Genomic DNA, 18,807 nt, shown 5'->3' with positions numbered 1-18,807 from the left:
ATTTGTTCTAACTTTCCTGATTATAAAACAAGAACATAGCTGCCATAATAAATACTTTTTCATCATTCAGATTCTGTGGACTGAAGTGTACATCAGCAACAAAAATTTCACCGCTGATATATACTTTGTGCCCTTGAAAACCTCTCCTTCAGTAACTTTTGTCACTAGGTTACCATTCAATAAAAGGTTTTGAACAGTCTAGTTGCATGTTACCCTGTTTTGTTTTAACAAATTTATCAACAATATAATGTGAAATGTTGGTCTCAAAGGGACATTTCTCATCAAAATATTTGTCCTGCTGTTCTCTAAGGAGCTCATACATCCAAGTAAAAGCAACAGTGAGAACTTCTGAACAGAAGAAAGTGTCTATGCTTTCAAATTACATCACATAATAACAACCATTATTATTTTTGTTTAGGGATCCAGAGATGATCAGTATTACTTCTGCACCAGAAGCACCTCCACCACGTATCAGAATTTTGGACAGTAGAGGTCGTGAGGTGGAGACAGTGCGCATTGGTGACAAGCTGACATTCCGCATTGAAATTCCAGATGATAGTAAGGAATATTATGTAATTTTATCAGAAAATGTTACAGTTTCGTAGTGACAAATAAAAAGTTGCACATAAATGAAAATTATAACCTTAAACTAAGAACCAAGATATATTAACCTAGATTTTAGGTAGCAAATTTTATAGTTACAAAGCATTCTGTATCAATTTTGAAAATTATTTTTCTTAGTAGACAGCTTTAGCAAAAATTCTAGCTAGAACACTAAAACTGTGTGATTTTGAAGATTAATAATTTATTGCAATTCTCAGAAAACATAGTTCTTTTTAGAATGATCTCAGACTTTTAAAGGTGGTATTACATACATTAAACTCATCTACCCTAACTTAAATACAGAGTAAGGTAACACTAATAATTATTGAGGAAAAATGCAAAATAAACACAGCATTCATTATCCACTTCAAATTTGGACAAAAAAATCAGAATTGGTTCTTAGTGGTAATGATTACAAATACAGATAACATAATTTAAAGAACTTGTGTTTTCTACTGAATTTAAAATTTTTGATGAAAAAATACTGTGGAGACAATGAAAAATATTTCTTGTAATGAATGCATCCAAAACAATTATGTCTGCAGTTTAGAAAATCATGGTTATGTAAACAGTATAGTTGCAAGGAAATAAGATAATTAACATTTCCAGTTTCTGATCCTCAAATGACCACAATTCATTGATGTTGCATGAGGGTAGTAGTATCTTCTTGCATGGTACACAGGCAAACAAATATCATTACAGAATGAAATCTATTTGTATGAAGAAAACTGGAACTGATATAGTCCTGTCTTCATAGTTATTAAAAATTATAACCACTAGTGTTTAAAGTAACACACATTAAAATGAATGTTTACATTTTGGCACCTAATTGTATTACTTTAGTTTCTCTTTTTCCTTTCTTTTCAAATATGTATTTCATTCATACATAGCATTTGTAACTAATTTTAAATGTGTTTTTATTTCCAGCTCCATATGGTATATTTGCACGAAGCTGTGTTGCAATGGCAAAAGATTCAAAGAGCACATTTCAGATAATTGATGATGAGGGGTAAGAAAAAATTAATATGGCAGATAACAAAGTGGTGAAAAATTATAAAATGTGCACTGATACAACTTATTTTGCTCTGTACTGATACAACTTATTTTGTTCTAGTTGTCCAATAGATCCCAGTATATTCCCAGCATTCACTCCAGATGGTAATGGGCTGCAGTCAGTTTATGAAGCCTTCAGATTCACTGAATCCTATGGTGTCATATTTCAGTGCAATGTGAAGTACTGCCTTGGGCCTTGTGAACCAGTGAGTACAGCTGACTAGATATGTAGAAAATGTTCTCCATCTATGTGCTTTAGAATGAAAATTTCAAAATGGCACATTCAGTTAATGAGCTTCATATTAATCGTTTTTTTTTTTTCTTTTTAAGGCTGTCTGTGAGTGGGGACATGAGTCTGTTGAATCATGGGGGAGACGTAAGAGATCAATTGCCTCCAATCACAGCAACACTGAATCATCAGAAAATGATGATATGACTCTTAGCCAGGAAATTCTGGTTCTTGATTTTGGTGATGAGAAAAACAGTGAATTTCTCCGCAATGAAGCTCCATTTTCAGATTTTTCAAAAGGTAAAGAGAGAAAGGTTATAATGACACTAATGAGAATGTTCCATAAAGTCTCATGTTTATAGCTCTATAGTTCATTATTTACTGCCATTTAATTGGGTACTGCTTCAGAAAATTACAAGCAGAACAATATGTTTAAATCACTGATAAAGCTCATAAGTTTGCTTATGTTCATTATTTTTCTGCTTTTCTTTCCAGATAAGACAGTTACAATTGTGGAACCTTGTCCAACAAAAACATCTGTTCTTGCTCTCGGAGTCACATGTGCACTTCTGATACTGATTTACATCAGCACAGTTTTCTGCTACTACATGAAGAAGTGGATGTCTCCCAGGAAGGTGCTGGGTTGAAATTCACGATATTTCCATTATTACGTGAAATCAAAATACCAGCAACAAAGTCTAAGACAGTTCAACAAACAGCATTAATTTTACACATAGGGACATCCAGCTACACGTCTGTGCATAGAGGGTTGCTGTATGATAAATGTTGCCCAGTGAAAATAATTACTGCCATCATGTTGAACTTAAGTTTGATGCATGCAAGAAACATGAAGAACCATTCAGATCAAACATTTGAAGTGCTGTGTGAAATACTTCACTTTAAACTAATTCTTCTCAGTTTCAGAAGTGAAATTTTAAAATACTGATGCAAAATGCTTTAATGTTCTTGTTACGGATGCGGATATGTGATACCCATTTTGCCGTAACACTTCTGCTCTTTTGCTCGTCATGTACTCTAAGTCCTAATGATTAGTGGGGCCTCCCTAATTTCGTATGATTAAGCCCAAATCTTCAGCTATCAGTGTATGTTGGTTGCACAGTGATTTACAAACAATTTAAATTAAAGAAATTTTGAATTGTATCAAAAAGAAAATTCACTTGAGAAAACCATTAAATTATGAGGCAGGATCATTGAACCGTACTTGTCTTTACGAGTCAAAGTTAGTATTGCTCCCTCAGGAAGTGATATATTTAGTACTACATTTTCTCTGTGTTTATGATATTTTTTCATGTTTAGCTAACCTCTTTCTTTGTTTAGCACAGTACTAAATATTTTGCCTCCTGAAGAAATTCTGAATTATTATTTATATGGCCAGTATTTGGAACACATTTTGTTTCATGTCCCACAAGTTAAACTTTCATTAGAAGTTTAAATGAATGTAGTAAACATAATCCAGGGAAAAATAAATATAATTTTATAGTTTGTGTGGTGTAGATAGAAACAATACACAATCTGCTTTTTCAATTTTCAAACATTTTTTGGATCATCTTTGTAAGACCACCACCATACTAATTAAAGGCATGTTCAGTATTATGCAATGAAAACTTGATGTGGGATTGAAATGTCAGAAGAGATTGATAATTGTATTATATTTAGTTAAATGAACAGTTGGTAAAGTGATACTATTATTTGAAAAATCTTTTGGAAATAGTAGATTATTATGTACCTTAGACATAGCTGCCATTTGCTGTCAACAAAATCTGAAGATTTGGGTCTTATTCATATGATACTGTAGTAAAACTGATGAATACAAAAAGCCTAGGAATAATGAGGGTTCAAAACTCATGTAAATAATTATTTACAAGGCTTTTTGGCACATTTTGGGACAATGGCTGTGGGTGTGGTGGAAGAATACTCATTAGCATGTAAGTAACAGTATCAGCTGCTATTCATATTTTGTATATATTCTACATTTCATAAGTTTATTTATGTAATTAATTAAAATAAATAAGCTACATTTGTAGCAACGCAACAGCAGTATGCATTTTTGTTTCATTGTATCAATTATACAAATGCTGTTACTTCCTCTTTATATGCCATGAGGGGATTTGTAACTTACCAGTTTTGATTTTCCCAATATGACTGCATAAATTTTCACAAAAATAATTTAATTATGACATACACAGTACATTCTCAACCCATAACATGTAGGGAAATATAAGTAACTTTTACTCCCATTACACAACCTTATTTTTTATGTTCATATTTTTGAACTTACGTGATCTCTGTGGAGTCAGATTATGTTATATACCATGCAGCTCATTTGTACACATAAAATTATTACCTTAAAAAATAAGTATTATACCACCTTCTGAAACTTCCTAGCAGATTAAAGCTGTATGCCCATGTAGAACGTGAACTTAGAACCTTGACTTCCATGGGCAATGGTCGCTATCCAGGTATGACTCATGATCCAGCCCCACATCTCCATTTTGGACAGTACTTCTCACCCGAACTTGTGAGCATGGGTTGTGTGTTGTGACTCAATAGGTCAGTCTGTAACAGTATTGCACATGAAAGGCAAGGTTCTGGGTTTGTAATTTAATCTGCCAGGTAATTTCAAAACAGCATACACTCTGCTGCAGGGTAAAAGATTCGTTCTGCATAATAACTTATGATAACCTCAGCTAAGTCTCTTTGGAGGCATACACACTCCAACTTCATATAAATTATCTCAGCTGTCCACAAAATGCACTTTCAGTGACAATCTACATAAGGTAAACATAAAATGCAATCTGCAAATTGATGCTGCGCAAACTGAGCTACAAGGATTTTACTACAAACTTCTGGAATCAAGAATTTAATACATGCTGCATGGTGTGTGAAAAGATGTTTTCCCACTGTGAAGAACATGCTGCTTCGGAAAACATAAGTAACATGGAAACATGCCTAACCATCTTGTCAACTACTCATCAATCTACAAAATGTGCTCTCTACCTCTTTCAACAAAAGGAAAATGAACTTAAAGTGTTATAGTCAGTCTCTATGTTTTTTATTTTCCTTCCATAACTGTTTCCTACATAAGAAATAGGACACTTTTAAACTATTACCTACAATGCCATGAAACTTCTAGTATCTGTCCATTTGCTGGCCACTCCTGCTTCCAGCATTATGCCTTTGACCATGTGTAGTTCACTCCAGGGCCACAGGTGCTTCTCCTTTGGAGACTGTTTACACACCTCATGAGTGCATTGCACATTCACAAACTGTACTTTCAATAAACTACCTGTTGACACACTGGTGGCTAACAGTCATCACCAGGGGCACCATCATCACTCATAGGCAGTGTGCACAGCAGCAACATGCCCATGCTTGTGAACCACCTGAGGACATGCTTTCACCTGCTGTGTATTTTGGTGGCTCAGCTTCCAGCTGGCAGCACTTCATTCAAAGTGCTAGCTGTATCCCATGGCCCATTCATCAGGGTTTTCCACAGAGTCTACACTGCACTGAACCACCATGCTCCTGCAGCTACCAGGAATGCCACTTAGCAATGTATATCAGAGCCTCCTGCTCCTTCAGACCCTAGCTATCCCATGATCCCATGCCACTGCATCAGTAGTGCCACTGTGAAATGTTTACTGTATACTTGTGTTAGTGTGAGCATTGGACCAACACCACTACAGAATTTCATTCTGTTACTCATCAGATCAAGAACAATTCCAGTTGTTATTCCATTTTATGTTTAACTCTGCTTTGTTGTGATGCTGTAATAAAAGTGTACTTAAACATAACCTGGGAATCATCATATCAATTAGCTATTTGTGTGCAACATTTACAAAAACAGGTATAAAAGCTGACAACAAGAGGAAAAGAAGCATTTCTCAGTGTAATCGTCTGGTGTCACAATTATTGGTCCTTTCTCCCATTATGTCCTGCCTAGTTTTTGCCCTCTGTCTAAGCCTAATACTGTTCCAATAACTTCGAGACGATGCAGACGTGGTTGGCTGTCCAGGAGAGTGTGGTGCAACACTTTGTGCTTCTTCTTCTGGGTAAATTACAATAACACATTGTTTTTCTTGACTGCCTTAATCCTTTGTCATTTCTTCTTCTTTTCATTTCTGCAGTGTGATCTGACTGGCATTCTTGCACACACCTATTTTGTTGCATTTTGTTGCTGTGGTGTAGGTCCTTCTTGGATCCTCCATGTTTCTTCAGGGCACTGGTAGTGCTTTTCTCTCTTCTCATGCCCCTGTGTCAGTTTTTCTTTGATGATATTTTTCATGGTCCTTAGCTTTTTTTCCTCTCCTGGTCTTTTCCTTTCACAGGCTCCTACACAGTCCATATTATCTATGCTCCAGGCATCATGAATGCTGAATTGTAACTATTGTTCTGTTCTGTTCTTCAAGTTTTCAGGCCTTTCAGCTCTTCCTTTTCTCAGAACCCACAGCGCTCCCACAACACAGTCCCATTTCCAACTCCCAGATGTTTCCCTCTTTCCATGGTTTCCACACATTTCTTTATTTGGGGACCTCTGCCCCACAAGCTTCCTGGCTGTCACACTGTCATATTTTTGGTGATATCCATCCCTCAGCATGACAGAACGTCATACCTAATGGCCTGGGTTCGATTCCCAACTGGGTCTGCTCGGGGACTGGGTGTTGTGTTGCCCCTATCATCATCATTTCATCCCCATCGACACACAAGTCACTGAAGTGGTGTCAACTCGAAAGACTTGCACCAGGCAAACGGTCTACCAGACGGGGAACCCTAGCCACACGGCACTTCGTTTATGGTGGCCATTTGATTGAGTTCTGTTTCCCAGTACCACTGGCATTCTGCTGTTGCCGCATTGTCCACTAGCACCATTGTGTTCCCTATGGCTACATTGATTGAACCCTGTCTTCCACTGCTCCTGGCACCTCATCAGCCACCATACCACTGCACCAGCAGCTATATGTGTCAGACCTTGTCAGCTGTTGCACTGGTGGCTGCATTGGCCGATCTCTGTCTCCTAGTGTTGCTGGAATCCTGTTGATTCATCTGCCCCAACACCTTCCATCTTCCAGCTGCCACATTGTTTGAGCCCTGTCTCTCAGTGCTGCCAGTACCCACTGACATCTTCACACTGCTGGCTGTTTGTGCCTGTGGTTTTCGTTGACTATTTCCAGCAGTGTATGTGCACCTTACCAGTTGGCTCCAGTCAGTCACCATGTTTGCTTCCATGGGCCACCGGCTGGGCATGTCTGACACCATGGTCATTCCTTCCAGACCCACTCCACCAGCATGCTACATCATTCTGCACCTCTAGTGCCACAGTTCTCTTGCACTTTTTTTCATTTCAGCTCTACATCTCCTTTACAGCCATGACCATGCTGCCCACCACTTCTGTGGACACCACAGCTCTGTCATTATGCACCTCTAGTGCCACAGTTCTCCTGCACTTTTTTTCATTTCAGCTCTACAGCTCCTTTACATCATGCCCAGGCTGCACACCACCTCTGTGGACACCACTTCTCCACTTAAGGACCCAGGTTCTTGAGACAGGGTTCCGGCCACCAAGAGCTCCTATCACTCTTGGATAGCCTCTGCATCAACTCAGGAGGAGGCAGCCCCTTCCAGTGGACACCTGGCTGCACTGTGATCTCCTTCTTTAGTTGGCTCCCAATCTGAGGGGTAGCTTGCACCATCTTTTGGCTAGTGTTAAGATGGATCTGCCATCTTTTCTTTAACGAGAAGAGAGGTATAGTATCTGACCATTTGTGGGCCATTCCTACATTTTGCACAATGCCCATGACAAGCAGGTTGTCTGCTCCAGGGCCTTAGGCACACCTCCTTCAGAGACTGTTTATGTGCCTCACTAGTACATCACATCTGGAGCCTCTATTGTCAATAAACAATCTGTTTACACACAAATCGCTAACAGGTGCCACCAGTGGCACCATCATCACTCATAGGCATTGTGTGCTGTAGCAACACTGGCACCGCAATTGTGGAAAATAGCTTTTATCCGTAGGTCATGTGCTCGTGAAGTGCCCATGTGAATATTTCTCTGCCTGCTGTGTATTTAAGTGGCAGTTCAACCTCCAGTAGGTAACTTTTCACTCAGCTCTTGGCCAAGCACTGACCACATCCCATGGCAAATTTGTTTGAGCTTTCCACCAAGTCTACACTGTACTGCTCCATGATGCTGCTCCTGCAGCTACCAGAGAAGACACTCCACGTAAAGTGGCCAGCAATCTTTGTCTGAGCCTCCTGCTTCCTCTGATCCTGGCTTTCCCAGGACCACATGCCACTGTACTGGTAGTGCTACTGTGAAACTTTGACTGAATGATTGTGATAGTGTGATCACTTCACCAATATCTCTACAGACTTTGATTCTGTTACTCACATCTGATCAAAGACAATAATTTAATTTGTTATTCTTTTTAATGTTGAACTTTGCTTTGTCATGATGCTATAATAAAAGTGTACCTAAATTCAACCTGGGAATCATCACATCAATCAGCTATTTGTGTGCAACCTTCACAACTAAGTATATAAAATTTCTCACAGATATACTGCTTCACATTACTAGGATCTAAATATTGTGGAGTTCAGGATTCAATAAGATGCTACAGCAAAACTGCAACAAAGTTAATAAGGGCAAATGCCATTCTAGGCTTTCTGGACAGTATCTTCATTTGCAGCAGTCACTCAGACTGGAGCTCTAATTGTATCTTCTGAAACCATTTATCCATCAAATAACTTATAAAGATTAGGACCTACTCCAGATTTCTCAGTCCACACAATCATGAGACTGCTCTAGTTTACTTGTATCATAGGCTTCCACACAAGTAGTGGAAGGCAACAATAATGACTGAACTTACCAAGTAGAGAATGTCATGTATTGTCATACAACGAGCAAACATAATACCCAAATTAGTTGTTATGCTTTTACACAAATATGTGAATGCTGAAAGTAGAGTGATCTCAGCCTTAAAAAAGATAAAATACAAAGCAAAACAAACTAACTGGTAATTAACTGTATAGGGTGTTCATTTTAAATGAATACATTGAGATACCTTGAAAACTATGCATAAGATCAAAAAAGGTATAATTCCAATTTGTCTGTCTCAGAGGGGGACATCTAATGATAATACACTCAACCCCGCCACCCCACCCTGTGTGTGGGTGGCGGGGAACAACTTTGAAATCTTCAATGGGAACCCCCATTTTTTATTGCAGATTAAGATTCTATGGCAAAATCTACATACATTTTGTCTGAAGCATTTGCTTCATTTCACCACAGATGGTGCTGTCACCAGAGGAATAGAAATGGGTACATAATCATAATTTACCATATGCTACTCAATGGCACTTGAATATCCAATGGCATGTGGGACCCCACCTCCATGGTGCACGGATAGGACAGGCCAGTATTTCATAACTTCTAATCAGAAACCCCATTCACAAGGTTGTATTCCTCCAACATATCGAACAAGGGACTGCTGTGGCCATGGCTTGAGGTGAGTGCTACTCTACCTTTCCAATTAGAGTAAGTGTTCAAATGTAGTACCACCAACTTCAATACACTTAGTGATCCATTTTTCAAATGACTGTGCACAGTACAGAAGCATATCTGTGGGAATGTCAGCCCTGGTGTTTCTGATGCAGTCGACCTGTTGGCACTTGTTGGTACATCTTATCTTTTAAATATCGCCACAGAAAGAAATCTGGTGATGTAGTGGACCAAATAAGGGGGCCACCTCTGCTGATCTACTGATCAGTGTAAACATGGTCTAATACCTCCTGTGCTCCAATTGCGTAATGTGCTGGGCAACCATGGAGGTGGAGTCTCACATGCCATTGAATATTCAAAGGCCATTGAGTAGCACATCATAAATTACTATTGTGTAACCATTTCTATTGCTCTGATTACAGCACCATCTATGGTGTCATGAAGAAAATGCTTCAGACAAGACATACGTAGAGTTTTCTGTAGGATTGTTATCTGCAATAAAAAACAGTGGTTCCCACTGAAGATTTCAAAGTTACCCCCTACTACCCACAAACAGGGTAGTGTGGTGGGTCAAGTGTGGTATTGTTGGGTGTCCTCATCTGAGAAAAGAAATAGAACTTATAACTTTGTTTATCTGATGTGTAGTTTTTGAGATATTTCAGTGTCTTCATTTAAAATGAACAACCTGTATATTTAAACCTCTCCAGGAAGCTTTATCTCTAAAGTTTCAGATATGACATTCTATTCTCCTACCAACAACTCAGTACTCATTTTCTGAAATTTGCCAAAAGATTATGGTGCTTTCTCAATAACTGATGCTGTTTACCGAGGTAATATTTGCAAACAATGTGTGTACATAACATTCTTATATAACCCAGAAACACAATCACAGCAATAGGAAATTTATTTAAATTACATAAAAACCTATGATTTATGAGGCATTACAGATTTTTCCAATATATACTAAATGGCAATGGCAAACAATCTAACCATAGTAAGGAAACTATTATCTGCCACCACTCTAATAAACAGAGGACTAGCACACAATGAAACCATTGCATTATTTTAAGTTACCAGCTGCAAGTAAAAGAAATGAGAATTACAGAAAAAGAGCATCATTTTTAGCATAAGTATTTTGCCTGATTGTGGCATTTAATATGAAGATAGAATACTAAATTCTGGGATTTAATAGGGTGAGCAGTAGAGCACTGCAAGTATGTAGCCAATCTGAGTGGTCTTTACTTGGCTGCCACATGCAAGAGATAGGATGAATAAACTGCACTTAGTTTGTATTAAGTTGCTAAAGATGGCAAATACCACATCATCTAATGAAAAAAACACCTGAACAGCATTTATAGCCCCACAGATCTCACTTGACAGCCCTCACTCGCACATAGGCTGTGAAGTCGCAATGTGTGCGGGTGCAGTACACCACCTTAACTCAGCACTATACCTCACAGGGCAGTGTGACAGAGTTTACAACCATGTTTCCTTAGCCACCTGGAAGGGTCGTGTATTTGTTGTCATACTTGCCATGTGCTTAAGGAAACTGCGTGCTGAGTGAAGTCGAGTGATGAAAGTGAGTGATGGGAATCAGTGTCTCTCTCCTGGTTTGCCTTGTGGATGCACTGTGCTGAGTCATCCGAACAAGACACAGGCAGGGCAAAAGCAGCATAGGCACAAAGATGGATGGGAGCTGGTGCCAGTGCCATAGAGACTCGTCACTTGCTTGAGTTCCACCAGCGCCACGGGTGGCGCTGCAGATGAAGATATCAACTTTGCCTCAGCAATTGCCAGCTGAGTATAGTCCACCAATGGCTGGGCAACAATGGACAGAAGCCTACTCAGAAGGTAGAAGAGCAGCTCTTGCCCACTTGGTTATAGATCATCATCCCAGGTTGACTTAGATAGAGAACATCATGTAGTAAACTCTTAAAGTGAACAGACAGTTGTTGTAAACTGCATTTGCTATGAACTGTGAAATCTACTTATGATTATTTGCACTTAGCCATTGAGGGGCTTTTTTGTGTTATATTACAAGCAGTGTTGCAGACTTAATCATTCAACAAGTCACAAAGGTAAGTAAACTTTTTAACTCATTTGCGTGACTTTGTTACTAATTTGTTGGAGTATTGTAGAACCTTCATTCTTCTATCCTGTTACCTGACCCTGAGGCATAGCTGTGTAAAAGTGGCAGGGAGGAACTGTCTTAGCGGTGTACTGCACCAGAAGTCATTTCACGAATCCACAAACTCGGCCTCCACAGCAGTAGCGACAAGGCCTTTACAAAATTGGCGTCGAGGGTTTACAAAACAGAGCTCTACTATACGATGTGAATGACATAACAAGACATCTCACATTTTCAATAAACTGATCAAAATTTTCAACAAGTAGCAGTACACAAAAGGATGAGTATTTCACAGTATGGTTAATACTTATAACTTTTTATGAGCCAATTATGGTTTTAAGAAAACGAAATTATGCAGTTGTTAAATTAAATTCAAGCCCTGTTGGAATGAGACCTGAAGTAATATCGTCATGTCAAAATCACAATCAAGTCCAAATCTGAAGGCAGAGTCATCAATGAAGCAAACTCTCAGAATTGAAAGCACATTTATTAATGACAAAAGAGAACTCAACTGCTGGAAAGAGATTGCAGTTATTTGTACAAACATCAAATATTCCAGAATGCTGGTATTTATACAAACATTAAATATTCTAGAATATACAAATATAAGATGTTTTAAGAACATTACAGAAATGATAACTAATTGCTGGTGGTTGGGTTTGAACTGCTGACCAACAGCACGCCAATATATCAGGTGGTGGTTGTGGTGGTGGTGGTGGAGGAGGTAGTAGTAGTAGTAGTAGTAGTAGTAGTAGTAGTAGTAGTAGTAGTAGTTGTTGTTGTTGTTGTTGTTGTTGTAGCAGTAGTAATAGTCATCTTTTGGATTTGCAGCTATTGTGTTTTTTCCATGTCAGCAGTTAAAATTATTGGGTATAGGTTCCACCTTTTATATAAAGCACTGTTTTTTTCTTGTTACCCAAACATGTTTCAGCACCTCTGTGCTATCATCAGTGCCACTGATGCTGGCACATAGGTGCCAAAATATGTTTGAGTAACAAGAAAAAACAGTGCTTTGCATCAAAAACACAATCTATATCGAGTAGTAGTAGTAGTAGTAGTAGTAGTAGTGGTTTCATTTATCTGTGCATCAGTTTTATATGGATGTTGGACATGTTGCTGTATTACAATGAAAGACTAAAAAAGCATGATTCATTTACAAGGTGAATCAACTAAAACTTGCACCACAAATATTGCAGAAATGGAAAGTGCTATGGATGTGATGTGTGGTTTTCACAGAATGGATTGATAGTCAGGGGCTCATATTGTTAGCCAATCAACAGAGTATAATAATACTTAGAAGTGCATTTTTTGTGCAAACATACACTTTTTTAAATGGGTAGTGCCTACTGATATTAACAAACTAAAGGTATGGTAAATTAGACTATGAGTGGTGTTTGTTGCAGGATTCTAGTGAGAGTCAGTTATATGTCATTCAGTCTGCATAGTTGCTAGGTCTGATGTCATTGTACTTGCTTACACAGTGTGCTTGTGTGTTCCTTGAGTGCACTATGACTTGCTGATCAGTTAGTGTGAGACAGTCCTAGCAGTAGATCATGAGTTGATCATGGGATTTATCAGAGTAGGAAAAGCCAACATGCTCATGATGTGTGAAGAATGTAGGAAGAATGCAGTTCATTCTTGTATGGTACACACGGCAAGATATCCCAACAGACATCAACCATCTTGGCAATTATTTATCAACCTCTTCAACTATTTATGTGGAAGTGGTAGTATAACACCTAGACAATATAACAGAAGGAAACAAATGATGACAGGCAAATTAATGCTCCTGCTGCTGTTGCAATTGCTCTGCATGTTAGTTCCTGCTCAATCGCATGAGGAAGTGACATGAGTCAGGCAAGTGTCCTACACATTCTTCATTGACATAGGTTACATCCCTATCAAATCTCTCTCCATCAACAGATGCATGGAAGTGATTATGAGAGCTGTGTTAACTTCTGTACATGAGCATTAATACAGGATACTTCAGATGTATCATGTATCTTGTTCAGTGATGAAGTCACATTTACCAATCATTGCCAGGTAAATGACCAGTGCTATTGGTCTGTTAACAATCCCTATTGGCTTCATCAGGTGGAATGTTAGCGTCCATTGAGTATAAACATGTGGTGCACCACAGTGAACCATGTGCTCATAGGCCCATTTTTTTGTAGACAGAACACTGAACATGTAGAAGTATTGCAGCCTCCTAACAGACCATCTCAGAATGATGCTAGACAATGTTCTTCTGCAGATTAAGAGGAACCTGTGGTGTCAATATGATGGCTGTCCAGCTCATAGTGCACAAAATACTACAGCATGTCTTCACAAATTGTTTCCAAATCATTGAATTGGATGCAGAGGGCCAGCACCTCGGCCAGCCCATTCCATGGATTTGATGACGGTAAACTTTATTCTGTGGGGAAAGCTGAAAGACGCTGTCCACAAGGACATATCAACTACAGTCAATGATATGCAATGATGTATTACTGCAGCCTGTTCAGACTTCTCCGCTGAAATGTTAGGATGTGTGCAGCAGTTGTTCCATACAAAACTGGAAGTGTGTACTGCCGCTGCCGGTAGTCATTTTGAACAGAACCTGTGATGGTCAGTTGTCTCATTACTGGTCAGAATCCACATAACTAGTGCTTCCACTTGTTTTGTTCTGTAGTGTGTGCTACCACAGGTATTGCACAAGTGTAGGTGTGGGGACGTTTGAAAGTACGATATCTCATAAATCCCTCAAACTAGAATCCTGTAACAAACATCACTGAGATTCTAATTTACTCTACTTTCAGTCTGTTAATGTCAACAGGCATTGTTCAATTTAAAGAAGTGTACATTTTCAGAAAAATACACTTTCTAAGTATTATTACAATATGTTGATTGGCTAACAATATGAGCACCTTATTGTCAGTTGATTCTGTGAAAATTGTACGTCAGTAGCACTTTCCATTTCCACAATATCTGTGGTGCAAGTTTTAGGTGATTTAACCTGCATACAAGCATTTACATATTCTCAGGTCTAGTTTGACAACTTAGCCGTAACCTTACATTAGGAACCATCCTGGTATCTGACTGAAGTGATTTTGGGAAGCCACAAAAAACCCGAATCAGAATGGCTGGATGGGGATTAAAGCCTCCATCCTCCTGAGTAGAATATTGGTTTGTTCAATCATTCTTCCAGAAAGTTACTTCATGATGTAGAAAGCTAGATTTACAATATCCATTCATTTCTCAACACCAATTACCACACACACAACACACTATAGAGCATGGTTGATAGTATGGACACAGCCTTCTAAAACAAAAACAAGTAGATAAATATAAATTTAAAGTCAAGTAGTATGATATGGAGGGCAGGGTTCAAATAGGGGTAATTATGTGTAAGACATGATTTTAAGCAAGTGAAGATCACTTAGCCTCTCCTACTCAATTCCGATTCTCACCTCCATGTTGGTGAACACCGGGAACCTGAGCAACCCTGTGCAAGATTGGATACCCAACCTTAGTGGGAAACAGAGTCAGGCCAAACGAGAGTGAGAGAAATAGTCCTTCAAAGAATAGGGGTTGGTCTATGGGCTGATAACACATACCCAGAAGAAATCCTTACTATAAAAGCTCAAGGAAATACAGCCAGATGGACTCTAAGCCAAAGACATGGCAAAGTAAAAAGGAATATGAGAATTGGATCATGGAATGTACCGATGTTATATAGAATTGGAGCCCCTGGAAGCCTGATTGAAATAGTAACAACATAGAAGATGGATATCATGGCCTTGCAGGAGATAAGATGGATTGGACAGGGTACCTTCCAGAAACAGCAGAGTACTGTGTTCTACAGAGGCCATCACAGGGAACACATATTTGATGTGGGGTTGATAGTCAATTGAAGCACTGAACAACTAGTAATAAGATTTAAAGCAATAACTTCAAGGGTATGTTATATGCAAATAAACAGGAAATTCCTTAACTACAGTCTCCCAAATGTACATACCCATCCTGAGGAGAAGACAGCAGAAGAGCAGCTCTTCTATGAGGAAGTGGAGAAAGCTTATCAACAGCATAAAATAGTGACAGGATACATGACTGCTTAGGTAGTAGAGCAGGAGCAGGTATTCTTCCCTACCACTGGTAAATACAGCCTCCATAAACAGAGTAATAACAATAGACTCTGCCTGATAAATTTTGCAGCGTCACTTACAATGACACTTTGTAGCACATGGTTCTGTTGTAATAGTATACATAAAATGACCTAGTTGTCATCAGACAATAATACTAGGAACCAAACTGATCATATATTAATACATACCAGACATGTTTCTGATTTACTAGACTGCCATAGTTTCATAGGTGGTAATATGGATTCTGATCATTATCACCTCACACCAAAAATTAAACAGAGAATTTCAAATGCAAATAAAGTTAAAAGAGAAAGACAAAATAAGTATAATATTTCAGAGCTTAAGGACCAAGGAAGGCTGACCACCTAACTATAAGTCTGAAAAATACATTGACAGGAATCCTGCAGAACTATAACATAAATGAGCAGTGGAATAAAATCAGAAATGGAATACAGGCTGCTGCAGAGGAAGTGATTGGCATAGAAAAACAGACCAGAAGGAATGAATGGTATGATGAAGAGTGTGAGGGGGCAACAAGAACAGGGAATGATGCATATAAAAGGATGCAGGCCTCAAGAACAAGAATTCTTGTGGATGACTATAAGGAAAAAAGGTGTGCAGAAAAGCAGATTCTGAAAGCAAGAAAGAGATGCTTTTTCAAAAGACAGGCGAAGGACATTGAGTCACTGAATAATACAGGAAATAATGCAGGAAATTCTATAGAAATGACAGTAGCTTTAGAAAGGAATTTCAACCAAAGACAACACAGTGTAGAGGAAAAATGGTGAACTAATAGCATCACAGTAAGGAGTGTTACATTGCTGGGCAGAATATTTTAAGGAATTATTAAACCCAGAGCATGCTGAAACATGGGAACAAACTGAAAGCCAACAAGTGGAAGAAGAGGGAAATGGAATGCCCTCAATGTAAGAGATTCTACTAGCAATAAAGAAACTAGCCAACAAGTCACCTGACAATGACATCCTTATTAAGTGTGGTGGGGAACATTTAGTTAGATGCATGCATGCCCTGATCTCAGGTATATGGACGCAAAAAGTCATCCCAGATGATTGAAATATTGGCAAGATATGTGTTATGCATAAGAAAAGGGATATCCCGGAATGTACAAACTATACAGAAATTACCTTTTTGAACACTGCATATAAAATTATTATCCTCCCTGCTTTGCACCCATGTAAAACCCGTTGCAGAAAAAGCAGGTTTAAGATCTTGCAAATCAATTATTGACCGTATATCCACCCTGAGGCATTTATTGGAAAAAACAGGTGAGTCCAATATAGGAACATGTCATATATTTATTTATTTTAAAGTAGAATATGACACCACAAAAAGAAATAACCATATTGTAACCATGAATGAATGGGGCTTACTACAACATTTAATATGCCTCATAAGTTTGACTATGGAGAAAGTAACGTGCGAAGTATGGATACAAGGAAATTTAACACCAAATTTTGAAACTAACTGTGGACTGTATACTTTTTTAACATAGCACTTGATAAGGTAATAATGATAGCTGAAATCAACACAACAGGCACAATATACAACTGAATGGTGCAGCTTCTGTCCTATGCAGATAACATGGATATTCTTGCAAGAATAGAACTAGCAGCTAAAGAAACACATAGGGCACTGGTGGTAGTAGCAATAGAAATGGGACTGGAAGTGAACATCACTAGAACAAAATACATACAACCAGAACTAAATACAATGTTAGAAATTGGCCAGGCACAAATAGAATCTGTTACTGAATTTGTCTATCTGAGAACATAAGTAACATAACAAAATGATATTAGTATGGAAATAAAGCAGCACAGCCGCCTAGTTAATAAATTCTATAATGGGCTGGCCCCACAACTTAAGTCAAGAAATCAATCCAGAACAAAATGCTGATTGCATAAAACTTTCATATATCAGCTATTAACATGTGGCTCAGAAACCTGACACTGACACAAAAATGTGAAGAGCTAATAGGATGTTTTGAAGGAAAGGCGTTACACAAAATCTATGGGGTGACTAATGGAAATGGAGCACAGCATAGACAATATAATTTTGAATTTTACAGATTATATAAAGATCTCAAAATAATAAAGTTCATTAAAATAAACTGCCTGAAATGGGCTGGCCATGTTTTTCATATGGAACATGAGAACTCAACAGTAATAGCACTGCTGCCAAAATCCTGTGTGACAAAAAAGCTGGGTAACACCAAGACTTTGATACTTGGATGATACCCAAGAAGTTTTAAAAATTATTGGTGTCAGAGGATGGAGATGTAAGACACTGGACAGGGGTGAATGGAATGATGTCCTAGAGCACGCCAAGACCTATCAAGGGCTGTAGAGCCAGGAAGAAGTATGATATGGTGGAGTGTGAAACCTGGGGGGGGGGGGGGGGGGGGGGCATATAACAAACATGGCAGCCATTTGGGAAGCCACCATATTGGCTGCAGCTCAGTTGTCAAGTGGAAAAAGGGTCATGTAACATACTATATGGAGAATTACACAAGAAAACAATGTTATTTTTCATTTGAGCATAGCATTATTCATTTTCAAGTTTCAACTGACATTTCTTTCTTATGTGTGTTGAGAATTCTGACTGCTTTAACTTAAGACAAATAAACTGAGATCAAACTTCCTGGCAGATTAAAACTGTGTGCCTGACTGAGACTCGAACTCGGGACCTTTGCCTTTCGCGGGCAAGTGCTCTGCTCTGCTGCAGAGTGAAGATCTCATTCTCGAAACAACCCCCAGGCTGTGGCTAAGCCATGTCTCCGCAATATCCTTTCTTTGAGGAGTGCTAGTTCTGCATGGTTCGCAGGAGAGCTTCTGTGAAGTTTGGAAGGTAGGAGATGAGGTACTGGCAGAAGTAAAGCTGTGAGTACCGGGCGTGAGTTGTGCTTCGGTAGCTCAGATGGTAGAGCACTTGCCCGCGAAAGGCAAAGGTCCTGAGTTCGAGTCTCGGTCGGGCACACAGTTTTAATCTGCCAGGAAGTTTCACATCAGCGCACACTCTGCTGCAGACTGAAGATCTCATTCTGGAAACTGAGATCATCCTGACATCAGAAGAGAGAAGCACCTGTGACAGAGGATTTCAACCAATGCCACCCAGACCAACCACGCATTAT

At 38.8% G+C, this 18,807-nt stretch overlaps 1 protein-coding gene across 1 annotated transcript in view; it reads left to right on the top strand.

Moving 5' to 3' along the window:
* Positions 1-3,934, top strand: part of LOC124721659 — a 131,548-nt gene extending 127,614 nt beyond the window's left edge. Inside the window, exons 12-16 of the mRNA XM_047246727.1 lie at positions 419-558; positions 1,531-1,612; positions 1,718-1,862; positions 1,987-2,185; positions 2,381-3,934. Of these exons, the coding sequence (XP_047102683.1) occupies positions 419-558; positions 1,531-1,612; positions 1,718-1,862; positions 1,987-2,185; positions 2,381-2,532 (718 nt within the window). The 3' untranslated portion in view covers positions 2,533-3,934. The remainder of the gene's footprint in view (positions 1-418; positions 559-1,530; positions 1,613-1,717; positions 1,863-1,986; positions 2,186-2,380) is intronic.
* Positions 3,935-18,807: the final 14,873 nt, after the last annotated feature.

The sequence above is a fragment of the Schistocerca piceifrons genome, chromosome X (assembly GCF_021461385.2).
Source record: "Schistocerca piceifrons isolate TAMUIC-IGC-003096 chromosome X, iqSchPice1.1, whole genome shotgun sequence".
Classification (NCBI taxonomy): domain Eukaryota; kingdom Metazoa; phylum Arthropoda; class Insecta; order Orthoptera; family Acrididae; genus Schistocerca; species Schistocerca piceifrons.
Note: the sequence above shows the minus strand (reverse complement) of the source record. Positions and strands in the feature narration are given on the sequence as shown.